The sequence below is a fragment of the Pteropus alecto genome, unplaced genomic scaffold (genome assembly GCF_000325575.1).
Source record: "Pteropus alecto unplaced genomic scaffold, ASM32557v1 scaffold339, whole genome shotgun sequence".
Taxonomy (NCBI): domain Eukaryota; kingdom Metazoa; phylum Chordata; class Mammalia; order Chiroptera; family Pteropodidae; genus Pteropus; species Pteropus alecto.
Window position 1 is genome coordinate 1,522,824 of NW_006442509.1, and position 12,668 is coordinate 1,535,491.

The 12,668-nt window shown below is 61.1% G+C and overlaps 1 protein-coding gene across 1 annotated transcript in view; it reads left to right on the forward strand.

Moving 5' to 3' along the window:
- Window positions 1-12,668, forward strand: part of PCNT (pericentrin) — an 89,405-nt gene that overhangs the window by 33,277 nt on the left and 43,460 nt on the right. Inside the window, 6 exon segments of the mRNA XM_025040317.1 lie at window positions 3,015-3,434; window positions 5,231-5,373; window positions 6,833-6,993; window positions 7,081-7,319; window positions 8,925-9,087; window positions 9,538-9,750. Coding sequence (XP_024896085.1) covers window positions 3,015-3,434; window positions 5,231-5,373; window positions 6,833-6,993; window positions 7,081-7,319; window positions 8,925-9,087; window positions 9,538-9,750 — 1,339 coding nt within the window.

The following is a 12,668-nucleotide window of genomic DNA, read 5'->3' on the forward strand; positions in this document are numbered from 1 at the left end:
CCACTGGGCAGTGCTGGACGCTGGGGGTGCAGCCTTCATGTTGCGTGTGGGCGTGGGGCGCCCTGGGCCCTGCCCTCCCTCAGGGCTGCTTTGCGGTGTTTCATCCATTGGGCTCCCATGGCAGGGTCAGGCCTGAGGAAGGTGGTCTGCGGCTCCAGAGTTCCCCGAGGACCACACACGTGGCCCTGCCTCCTGAGCAGGGTGTTAGGGGCACGGGGCACGCAGTTAGCAGTCGGCACCTGGCACCAGTGCCCCGAGAGCCAACTGCTGTGGCTGGGGCCGTGGGCCTCCTGCGGCTCGGCCACGTTGTTTCGCTTTCCTGTGTCCTCCATGGGGGTGGGAAGCGTTCCATGGGGGTGCATTTGGGGGGACAACTGCGGCCTCGTCCCTTGGCCAAGGCCCTGCGGCCTGGGGTGCCTGCTGGCGCTGAGGGTTTTTTTCTTATGCTCACGGGCACTTGTGGGTTTCACGACTGGGCTAGCGTCCCTGGTGACCCTCACGACTGTGGCTCCCCTCTTAGCCGTGAGGGCTCCTGTGGTGCAAGCAAGGCCGTCTCAGTGCTGTGTAGACCACCGTGTGTCCCGACTCAGAACTGCGGGGACATCTGGGGGACGCCCGTGCCGACCCACGCTGGGCTCCAGCTGTGGGAGGCGTGAGCAGAGTTGGCCCTGCAGGCCATCTGCCACTCCATAGGAAACCAGGGCCGGAGCCTGCAAGCAGCAGCCGAGCTTCCCTGTGAGCGTTACCTGGCCTGGTCGCCGTCACGGGGGAAACGGGGAGAGGGGGACCTCGGGGCCCGCCGCATACCGGCGTGTGAGGGCAGAACTCCAGCCGACCGTGTCCCTTCTCGCTGGGGCGTGAGGCCCAGTGCTCAGCATCCTGGCTGAGCTGCAGAACACACGGCTCAAGGTGCCCACTCGGCGAGGAGCTGTCTCGACAATGGGCTTTGCCGTGTGCAAGTGAAGCATGGACTGTTCTGTCTTAGAAACAGATTTTTCTAGGCAGCATTTTCCATTCACTTTTGTATCTAAACGGGCTGGTTAGAACCTTTTCTGCTAAGACGTGATCACAGCGTCTTCAAGCTGAGAAACGGCATTCTCTTGCTGTGCTTCGGGGAGCCTGCTGTGGGCACCGCACGGCCCTTTTGGCTTCAGTCTGCGGGGTGACTGGACACACCACACCTCAGGACCGTTCTCATCACACATGGGTTGTGGTTCTTGATGGCAGCTTTGTTGGGGGGTAATTCACGTACCACACGCATCACCCTTTTACTGTACGTTGCGGTGGTCCATTCACAAATTCTGCAGCTGGAGCACAGTTCTGGAACATTTGGTCGAGTCGAGCGCTTGCTGCCATCGTTTCCGACAGGTGACCTGGAGTGGGCTTGCTGGCACAGCGCCCTCTGCCTCAGCTCAAATAACTGCCGACTTTGAGAGCGGGGCTTTTCAGTGAGCTGCCGATGGGTTGGTTGGTGACAGTCGCTGGGGTGGCACTTTGGGAGAGCGCCCCCGCCCACCGTGGCCGCTGGGCCGCTGTTTGGAAGGCTGTCCCCGAGACTGGAGTGATGGGGTCAGGGCAGGTTCAGGTACCCCAAAGCTGGCTGCTCCGACGGAGACCCAGCCTCGTTTTCAGTGAGCGCTTTGGGGTGACGGTTTTTGCCTGTGTTCTCTAGAGTGCTTTCACAGAGGGCTGGCTTTTCAGGCATCCTTTTTGTCATTCTGAAAGTTCTTTCTCTGTGGTTTTTTTGAAAAGAAAGAAGTTTATTTCGTTAATAGAGTTTAATTCATCAGGTGAACGTAATTAACTTTTCTTATTTAGAAAGAAATAGACTTTGTCATTTAAAACCAAAGGAACTTAGATTTGTAAACGTCTTGGATTTTAATGGTCATGACACCCTGATGATGGGGACTTGCTTTTTTTTTTCATCGTTCAAGGGTCACTTGGTGTTTTAGTTGGCGTGCCACTCGGAGAGCGGGCTGCGCTGTCTGTAGCCTTTCCTTTGTACGTTCTGTGCCAGGGTTCACCACTGACACACAGGGCACACAAAGTCAGGCCCTTTGGGATAGCCGTGCACAAGACGTGCAACGTCAGATTTACGCGTTGGATCCCAGAGGACGATTGGTCATAGGAGAGAGCTGTGCTGGACAGGGAGGGTGAGGGAACAGACGTTGCATGATGCACGGTAAACACGTCTGGGCTGAAGGGCAGAGGTGGCAGAGGTGGCAGTGGTGGTGCCCTGCGGGGGCGGGACTGCCCCTCACTGACAGCGTAGCCCTCGAGGGCCCGCAGCGGCCGGCATCGGGGGGCGGCCGGCTTCCTGAGCCCTCGTGGTTCCCGACTGTAGGGAACTGGGCTGTGTGAGCATTACTGCTGTGGTCACAGACCAGGTGAAAAGGACAACACACACAGGCTGCGACGCAAGCCCGCTGTCCCCAAGACCCAAGTGCCGGACAGTAGACGACTTTAAAACTGCAGCTCTGGTTGGATTCCCAGAGTGTGTCTGCACTCTTCTGCACGTGGCCTGTCCTCCAGTGTCACAGTGACCTTCACAGCCTCTGAGACTCCACTCTGTCCCGAGATGCAAGAACACTAAGGAATAGCGTGTCTTCTGTTCCCTAGAGGCCCTTAATCATGGTGGAAACTGGTGTCCCGCCAGACCTGCCCCAGGGGGTCCGGTGGCCCAGGACATGCAGCCTTCGGGCTGCGCACCTGTTTGTGAACCTGTCGCTGCACCACAGCAGAGTCGGGGTGCAGATTCTTCAGGGAGACGCTGGCCACATCCAGTCGGCACCACGCTGGTGGGGAAAGGCAGCCAGCGTTTCCCGCTACGTGGCGGGGCAGGCGCACTGCCTGCGTGTCCCCCCCGCGGCCTCTCCATCACCCCTCTGGGCACAGAGTGTGGGCTCAGTAAACGTTTGCTGGATGAGCTAAATCCTCGTGAACGGCAGAGAAACGGGACAAGCACAGCCGCAAACCTTCATGGCAGTTTTGTCCTCTCTTGTGTTTCTGCGCAGGGCGAGTCTCACAGCGAGAAGCAAGGCGCCTTGCGTGAGCGGAAGGAGCGGCCTAGGCCGGCGAGCGCGCAGGCTCCGTCTGCCCGCCCCGCGGAGAGCGAGCTGGCGTCTCTGCAGCTTCAGGAGAAGGACGCCCAGATCCTGCAGGTGTGTGCGCCGCGCCTTCCCTGTCACCCCGGGTGTGCGCTGCCGTGCACGATGGGGAACGTTCCACCAGACCACGGCCAAGGGCACAGTCAGCCACGGTCACCACACTCACAGTGTGCGGGACCTCCACCCTGCTGCAGAACTGACCTCTGTCCCCGTTCAGCACTCAGCCCTATCACCTCCGTCTCCTGTCTGAGTCTGGATGTGACTCCTCCAGGGACCTCCTGCAGGGGGAACCACAGCATTTACCCTTCTGTGTATGGCTTATTTCAGGCAGCCTGATGTCCTCAGGTCCATCTGGGTCGTAGCGTGTGTCAGAACGTCCTTCCTTTTAAAGGTCGAATACAATCCTGTTGTTTGGACACTGATGTAACAATGTTCAGACCTGTAGAAAATTTTACAGGAGTTTGTGTGAGCCCAAACTGGTGACAGTTGCCAGGGAGCAAGATCCCAGATGCTCCAGAGAACGACAGTTTGCAGTTCCTTTTATGTATGTGCTTTTGAGACTGAGAAGAGCGTTGAAGACGAGGAGGTGGGGTGGAGGAGCTGGCGGGGCCCTGTGCTCCCTGAGGGTGGGACATTTTGAAGTAACAGTTGAATTTTGAAAGTTAATAGAACTGTTTCTATTCCTGGTCCTCTAGTCAGTTTCTAAGGCGTTCACTCGCCCGTCCCTTCTCGGTCACGTTGGGTCTCCCCTCTTGCCGTGTGCTCTTGGGGTTGGGGGTACATAGGCAGAGGAGAGACTGCTGTTCTGCAGGCTCTCTGAGTGGAACTGGCCACCGTGGTGGCCTGCGTGTGGCTTGGTGGCCAGTCATGGGTGTGGCCACCCTGAAGGTCAACCTTGGCTGCTGCTGGAGTCAATGCAGCGAGGCCCAGGGCGTCCAGCATCCACTGACCGCCACCCACTGTCCACACTGCAGCCGCTGGGGCTCAGCCAGTGTCACGCAGTCTGGACACAGGTCCTCGTGAGGGGGGCACGTGGTGCACGTGCACACGCGCATCTTCTGGCTCTCGTGTTCATTTTTGGGTCATTCTTTGCCATCTTGACACTTGGAGCTCTCTATCGATTCCACTTCCGTCCATTTTCCCAGCTTCCGCACGTCGGCCCGGCGTACCCGGTGGTCTGTCCGTAGGGTCCTTGTTCTTTCGTGCCCTCCCTGCGGGCACAGCGCTGAGACTGTGCAGCCCGCGCGGTTCCCTGCCATGAGCTGGTTTCGGAATCCTGCCCTTTTTCCTGCGGCCCGTGTTCCTGACCCGTTTCATGGGCCCTGCACTGGTGTCCCCTTGTCCATTTTCTCCACCCCCCCAAACCACTCTTGGATGAAGAGATGTCTGTGGCAGCGTGGCACTGTCCCCACACGGCTTCTCCATCTGCACTTGGGCTCCTCCCGCCGGGCTGGCCATGGGCCTATCAGTGCGCTGCTGCCCTGCAGCCGGCGGCGTCTGGTTGTCCCCCCGTGAGGTGTGAGACTGGACGTGTAACAGTCTGCTGTGTCCTCTGTTCTTTGGTCCCACGTGGGGGAGACGCCCACGTTCCATCGTTCAACTGGACGTGACCTGACGTACAGCTGTGGTGGGTGATGGGCTCGGGGGAGAACCCTGGCGTTAGGGCTCAGGCGCTCTGCTGCTGGGAAGACACACTTGTCCCTTGTCTAAGTGGCACGATAAGAGAGCCTGCTCAGGCAGCCCTGGGAGCAGCCCTCTGAGACACTGCGGTCATGGACTTTTTGTCTTGACAGAGGAATGTGTACGAGGGATCCTCGCGTGCCTGGCACCTGCATTTCACCCTGCAGGGCCGGGAGAGGGACTTTGTTCTGAGCGGTGGTTGTGAGCGTGGGCGCTGGTGAATCTGCCCCGGCTCCGCGCTGGCGGCGGGCCCGCTTGCCTGGGAGGTTCTGTGTGCCACTTTGTGGGTGAATGAGGGTGCGAAACCCGATGAGCAGTAGTCGTCTCGAGTCCGCCCCGTGCTTGTCTTCTGCTGTGGTTTTATTAAGCGGGATGATGAGCGTTATGGTGAAGGTTCCAGATGGAAGCGGGTTTTCAAGCTGTAGCGATTTTTCCCAAAAAAGAAGATCCTGTCCTTGCGCCGCGAGGTGGAAGGGCGCGATTTGGAACTGGAGACGCTGCAGCGGAGGCGCGACAGGGAGAACCAGGAGGGCACGAACCTCATCGCGATGCTCAGGTCGGACGTGGACCTGTCACACGGCCAGAGGTCAGTGGCACCGCCTCTGTTGCCGCCGCCCAGGTGCACGGTGTCTTGGGGGTGGGCCCCGTGCTGCACCTGTCTTGCCACGTAAAAGGGTCATAGACGTCGACAGAAGTGCTAAGTGACGCCCAGGCACCCACACCCCCGTCCCAGCCGTCCTGCTGTGACGCCACACAGGCGGTCCCCACGCGTCTCAGTTTGTTCTCCTTCCTGTAGGTCTAGGGTGTGTCAGGGGCCGTTCCGTCAGGGGTCCCATCTTTGAGCAGTTGCCCAGCACCCTGCTCGCGGGCAGCCTTTCCCTGGGCCCGTCTGTCCCGTCTGTCCCTGCTGTGCCTGCCAGCTAGTCCCTGGCCGGGCTCTTGTCCACTTGCCCTGTCCTGCCCCCCAGGGTCCTGGGAGACCAGGCAGCAGCGGGCCTGGAGCAGGCCCGCATTCTCCCGTGGCGCTGCGTCTGTACAGACATACGCGCTTTGCCAGCACCTGTGTGTAGCTGCCTGTGGCTTGGTGCCGACTCCTTGGTCACCCTGAGTCTCTAAGGCCGGAGTGTGACAGGCTGTGTAGTTACCAGCTCCGCAGGCGGGAGGGACGTGGCAGAGCAGATGACCCCAGGTGTCTGGAGTTGTGTGCAGCCAGGCGAGCAGCTGCAGGCACCCACAAGTGTGCTGGACGGGGTGTGGGGGAAGTGGGGTGGCGGGGTCGGCTTCGAGGGATCTGCCAGCATTTTCTCTCAGTGGAGCTAATACCTGCCCTCCCCAACCCATCATCTGCATTCTCGTCCTCACCTTGCCCACACGCCAACCCCCACGCCCTCCCCATGTCCGCACAGCCACCTGCGGGACCTGGGCCGCCACAGCCCGGGTCTGCGCGCTTTGTGCAGCCCGCCGGGGTCCCTTCCTGTTGTCGCGGCTCCCAAGGCATAGCTTTTCATGCATTTTTCCCAGTGGTGTCCCCACGCTGGGAGCAGTGCCTGCACGGGGCCCGGGCTGGGTGGGCCCCAACATCTGGCAGGTGTGGGAACACAGTCAGCTTGTCTGCTGGTTTCCCAGCCACAGTGCTTGGCCCATAGCCTCGTCCCAGTGGGTCGCTGTGACCGGACACTTGAATCCTGCAGAAGGGCTGGGCTGGCAACTGCAGCCAGAGACGGGGAGCAGACCACACTGAAGTCCGTGGCCCGAGGGCTTCGGGCAGCGCAGCGGCTGATCTCGAACAGATGTATTCCCAAGGACAGGGTCCCGAGGTCAGGGAAGCTGTGGATGGTTCCGGGTGCAGCTGTGCCCTGTGCCGGTCGGCTGATGGCAGAGCCTGAGAAGCATGTGTGAATGATGGTCTGGCATGTTTTAAAAGCTGGGCCAGCAGCTGGAGACATGGCCTGTCCACATTGGCAGAGTTGCTGGCCGAACTGTGCTGTCATGGCTGGTGGCCTGGGGCCCGGCTGATGGCACTGCCCGCCGTGCTTCTGTCCCAGGATGGCGCTGCAGGACGCCCTGCGGAGGCTGCTGGGCTTGTTTGGGGAGACTCTGCAGGCTGCCGTCGCCCTGAGGAGCCGGATTGGTGAGCGCGTAGGGCTCTGCCTAGAGGACGAGCACCCGCCCGACGCAAGGCTGGGGGACCCGGCCTTGACCACAGGTGACTGGGGGACACGTGCCGAGCCCTGACCGTGGCCCGCCCTGCTGCCCCGCGGTGCCGCAGCCTCATGCATGCGCCCCCTTGCAGCACCAGCAGCGGATGAGCTGTGGCCTGGGCCCGACGGGGCCCTACCCGAGCTGGATGCGACCCTGCCTGCGTGCTCCGAGCTGTCCTCCGTGGCCGAGGTCAGCAGCCACGTGCGCGAGAGCTTCCTCCTGAGCCCCGAGCGCGCGCTGGAGTGTGAGGAGCCGGTCCGGGGTGTCTACCGGAGCCTCGGCCTGGCGGTGGACAGCCTCCTGGATATGGTCCTTGACTCGGCTCGCCAGGTGAGCCGCGGCCCCTTGTAGCCCTGTGCCCGGCGCCGCCGTACGTCCCCGCCTCGCAGACGGGGACGGGGACGTGTGGCAGGTCAGCACGCTGGTGGGCCAGCCCGTCTCCACTTGGCACTGGGATCTCACCCAGCCCCAGGGGCCAACGTGCTCCCTTATGTGCTGGGCATTTGGGGTCAGGACTTGATTCTGGTACCCTCCCCCCATGTCACCACCAGTGATGTCCTCTTCTGCATGTGTTCTCGGGCAGGACCCTTTTCTAACCCACAGTTCCTGAGGAGGCGGCCTTGCCACGAAGGAAGCCCTGCGCGTTGTTAGTGCCCATTTTGACTCTTCATGCCTGGTTTCACGTCCACATTCGGCACGTGTCTGGGGGGAACCCGTGGCGAAGGGAGTTGTTAACTGTGGCAGGGCCTTCTGTTCGGTCAGGAGGCCGTGGGGCGGGCGGTGGAGGTGGCAGAGAGCCGTTTCTGAAGTTTCGGGCTCAGGGCCGGCAGCCTCACCTGCCGCCCTTCCCACGCCCCCAGGCAGACTCTGCCCTTTCTTGTCCCCCCGGCACCTCCTCTCTCCCGGACCGATGGCTTTGGGCGCTGACAGGTATCAGGGGTTTTGATTGGCCTTCCAGTGTCGTTCAGTGGACATGCACCCTCGTGTGGGCTTCTGGTGCCTGCAGGTCTCGCTAGGCCGTGGCCCCAGCCTCGTGTTTGAGCAGGTGCACTGGTCTGTTGTGGGCCCACGCTGGCTGTCCCTGTGTCTCCTTCCCTAGAAGTCCACCCCCTGGGAGTGTGTTCCTCAGGCCGGCCACCGTCCCCACGGCAGGAAGGGGCATGGGCGCATGCGGGGAAAGCAGGGCCGGTGTATGGGGTGGGGAGCAGAGCCTTGTGGGAGGCGGGCAGGCAGTGGCAGAAGGGGACTGTGGGTCCTCTTCAGGCTGGGGTCAGCGGTGGCGGGGGCAGGCGTCCCTAGGGGCCAGGCTGTGGGCGGTGGCCCAGAGCAGGCACAAGAAGAGGTGGACTTGGGGGCTGTTTCCAAGGCAGAGCTAGCTTAGTGGCTGAGTTGCATCAAGCACACAGGGAGGCAAGGAGGCCCCGGCCAGGCCAGTTGTCTGTGCAGCGAAGGCCCCAGGGCTGAGCTGGGAGGTGGGGGTGACAAGGGAGGCCTTTGAAGACTGTCGGTGACGGAGTAGCATCGGGGTTTTTGCCTGGTGCAGCATCTAGCCCCGAGGGCCCTTCCTCCCAGCCCGCGGCCCTCACCATCTCCTCTCCACCTGCGGAGCTGGCAGCCTGCCCCTCCCCTGGTGTCAGGCCCTCCGTGGTTGGCTTCCTGCCACCTGTCTCGTGGTGTTGCCGTGCAGACACGTGGATCGGTGGTGCACGACTGCGTAAGCCTGTGAGCCACTGCAGACGCGGAGTCGTTTCTCGCGGAGTCTGTCGAACGAGCAAGTCTTTTTAGTAACTAAGATAATGCCAAACATCAAACTGTCGTTTCACGTGGCATATTTGTGTTTCTGCTGAGATTCTAAGCAAGTAGAATTCTGTGGGTGTTAACTACACTTTGATGGCGTGTAACGTGCGGTCCCCGTTTTCAAACGCACCTTGGCAGTTGGAGGAGGCACGTCAGATCCACGCTCGTTTGGAGAAGGAGTTCAGCTGTAAGGATGAGGAGGTGGCGCAGGTCGTCCGGGAGCACCGGGCGCTGCTGGAGCGCCTGGAGGAGGAGAGCGTGGCCAGGACGCGGCTGACGCTGGAGCTACACAAGGCGGAAGGTGAGCGGCCGGCAGGCTGGGCGGGCTCGGGCAGGGACGTGCACACAGGCCAGGGGCAGGGGCACAGCCGTGCTGGGGCGTGCAGGCGTCAGTGACTTTCTTCAGTGGAACGAATCGCCTTTGGGAGGAACCGCGCTGGTTCTGGGGGCTGTCAGGGTCGCCACATAAGGCCCGTGGAGAGGTCCGGTCCTGGCACGTATTTCCTACTGCTGTTTGAGCCGATGACCTCAGAGGGTGACGTGGTGACGGGCAGTGGGTGCCCCCAGAAGTCCCTTCTATGACGGCCCCTGCCATCTGGAGCTCACAGTGCGCGTGTACGTAGGGGAGGCGGGGGTGTCCGTGCCGTTGCTCATGGGTGTCGCCGTGTCTGGCGGCTCCAGCGCCTCCCTGGGGCTGACGTCTGCTGGGGCTGGGCACACCCTTGGCAGCGGTGTTGTCCTGTGTCCCCAGGCGTTATCGAGGGGTTCAAGGTGGAGAAGGCCGGCCTGCAGGAGGTGCTGGGCCAGAAGGAGGCAGCCGAACGGGACCTTGTGGTCCAGCTGGAGAGCCTGAGCCAGCAGCTGCAGCGCGCGACCCGGCAGCAGGCAGAGCTGGAGGAGGAGAACGCGGGCCTGTGGCACCAGAAGGATGCGGCGGCCGCAGAGGCCCAGGCGCGGGAAGCCGGTAGGAGGCTGGCGGGGGTGCGTGTTCCAGGAGAGGAGGAGGAGGGGCTGCGGGGTGCCTTTCTGAGGGAGCCCTGCTCTGTGGTGCTGGTCACAGGAGCGCCTGCCTGTCACCCTGGTACTCGGTCTCTGGGAAACTGCTGAAGCACCGGAGCCCGGGAAAAGTGGGGGTGGCTTAGAAACGAAATGACAGACGCCCCTGACGCGGCCCTGCACGAGGAGAGGCCGCGGCTTCAGTGGGAGCAGCCGTTAGTTTTAGGTTCTTAGGCGTCTCAGGCTTTAGAATATTCTAAACGAAAATTACGTGGGAAGCGCAACACGCTGACTTTGCAGGTGGGTGTCCTCAGCAGTGAGGAGCAGCCCTGTGTGACCTCAGCTTTCCCCACCTGTGTGTCCCCGTGGCGGGTGCCTGGGACGCCTGCCGTCGTGGCTGCCGGCCACGCCTGTGCTCTGTGGCGGAGCCTTGGCCGTTTCTGGGACTCTGTCACCCATTCAGAAATTCATGTTTTCTCCACCAAACTCTTTGTTCTTTTTTATTTTCTCGTTCATGGACAACCGTTTTCACTTGCCTGTGCCCTGGGTGGCGCTTTGCCCTGCCAGGTCTGCGAGCCCCAGCGACCTTGGGCTCCTAGACGTTCAGGTCCCACAGGCCGGTGGCCCTGTTCAGCAGAGACTGGTTCGCACCCAGCTCTGGGCATCCAGCCGCGCGCGGTGTTTCGGCTGTGTTCGTAGTCACTCCCAGATCTCGTCTTTTCACTCGGCTCTTTCATTGTTCGTGTACACGTGTGAGTCTCTTGGGCCGTTTTCCATTTTTTGACATAAATTTTGATGTTAAAAATGTTAACATTCTCTGTGTATCAGTTTCCACCCTCCAGCGCCTCACGGACGTTACCCCGACAGCTTTGTGCGCGCTCGCCTGTGGGCGTCCCCTTTGCTGTGTAGCCAGGTTGTCCCACGGCGCCCAGGGCTGTGTGGCCTGGTCCTTGCGCTTCCTGTGAGTGGCTCCGCCCCACCTCACTGTGACCGCCTTTGCTCCGTGCCCCGTGTCTTCCCTGTCTGCTCCTGTGCCCGGTCAGTGTCGCTTGCTCCCCCACACCAAAGCTGTCCCCCAGCATGAAGGGGGAGTGAGGCTTTGGCCTGTGTGTGTGCGCGTGCGTGAGCACCGTGTCTTCGTGTTGTGCGCATCGCCATCGGACGTCAGGAAGTCATAGATGGTTTTCTCTTTGGCTCGACACTGTCAGAGAAGGAAAACTCCAAGATCTGATGCCTGAAATCGCCATTTTGGGGATGAGGTTGGGGCTGGAAGGTTCCAGATCTGATTTCTCTTCCTTTAAAACCGGAAGCCATGACCCACCGTTTTCTCGCATGTAATGCTTCTGCCGAGCTGTCTTTCTCTTGCTGCTTTGCGGGTGTTTTTAGAACCCTCTTTGTCTTGAGGCTCTTATATGTCGCTGTAATGTGTCTCGGTTGGTTTCCCATACCCATCCTGTTCTAAGGGCCATTGCTTTTCATTAAGTCTGGGATTTGTCACTATTTCTCATGCGATCACCTGTTTCTGTCCTGGAACCCCTTAGGGGTGGCACTGCCCAGTGGGACAGGCCCATCTTGTGCAAGGCCCTTATGCACGTTACCACTGTCACCACCTGGCCCAGGTTTCTCTGCTGGGCGGCCAGGCCACACCCTGTCCATCAACCCGGGCATGTCGCTTGAGCACTGGTACTTTCAGTGCCCGCTCCTCATCCTGGCTGTGGGACCTGGGGGAGACAGAGGCGCGGGGCCACCCGAGCTGCTCATGGCTCTGGCCATGGACCAGTCTGTCTTAGCTGCCCGAGACCTGGGTGGCTGTGCCTCATCTGGGCTGGCTCTCCCACCACGGCCTCTGTGCATCCCCTGGGGCCCTGTACCCCATGGGCTGGTCCCCATGGCCCTCCTGAGGCAGTGACCACCCTGCAGAGAGGCCTGGCCCGCCTGGGTGCCTGCGGTGCCTGGGCAGAGGCAGGAGCTGGGCCTGGAAGGGACAGACCGGGAGCCCTCTCTCGGACCCAGACCGGTCTTTCCTTTGCTTTGTTTTGTCACCAGGAAAATCTCATGCTTTCTCTGGGCTCCTCTGGGTTTGCTTTCATTTTCACTTAGTTAGCTCTGCCTTAACTTCTCACGGGATCACTGTCCCTTCTCCCCTTGACACACAGTTGTATGTTCTTGGCTTGGGACTCAGCACGCGCCAGCACACAGAAGGTGCCCGGTTTCCTTGCCCCACCCTCGCCACGGCTCCCCTGGGGGCAGCCCCGGCCCTGCTCTGGGGCCTGACGAGCAGTGTCCACCTTTCCAGTTGCGGGGAAAGTCAGCTCTGCCTCCTGCTGGTGCTTCAGGGCGCCGCCGTCTGTCCTGCGTGCTTTTCTTTGCTTCCTTTAGAAGCTAGGACACCTGGGCACGTTGTCTCGTCTTCGTCTAGCTTCTGTGACGAAACACGGGCTGGGCGGCGTGTAAACAGTGAACACTGCTGCAGTCCCGGAGGCTGGAAGTGCAGCGTCGGGCGCTGGCGCGGTGGCTTCTGGCGAGGGGGCTGCCCGGGCACAGAGGCTCTTCCTGCTGTGTCTCCTTGCGCAGAAGGGCCGGGGTGCTCCCAGAGGGCCTCAGAACGGCGCCAACCCCAGCACGGGGGCTCTGTCCTCGTCACCTGGCCACCGGCCAGAGGCCCCACCTCCCGACACCATCACGTTGTGGGGTAGGGTCCCCCATGTGAATTTTGGGGGACATTTAGCCGCCAGCGGTGGCGTGGTGGAAACGAGTCGTAGAGGTTGTCCAGGGCCAAGCACATTTTCTGCTCTGTCACTGTCCCTTCTCTTGCTTCTGCCTTATATTCTAGGTCGCCCACTTTTCTGTTTTCATCTCTGGAAACGCTGTGTTTTCATTTCTAGG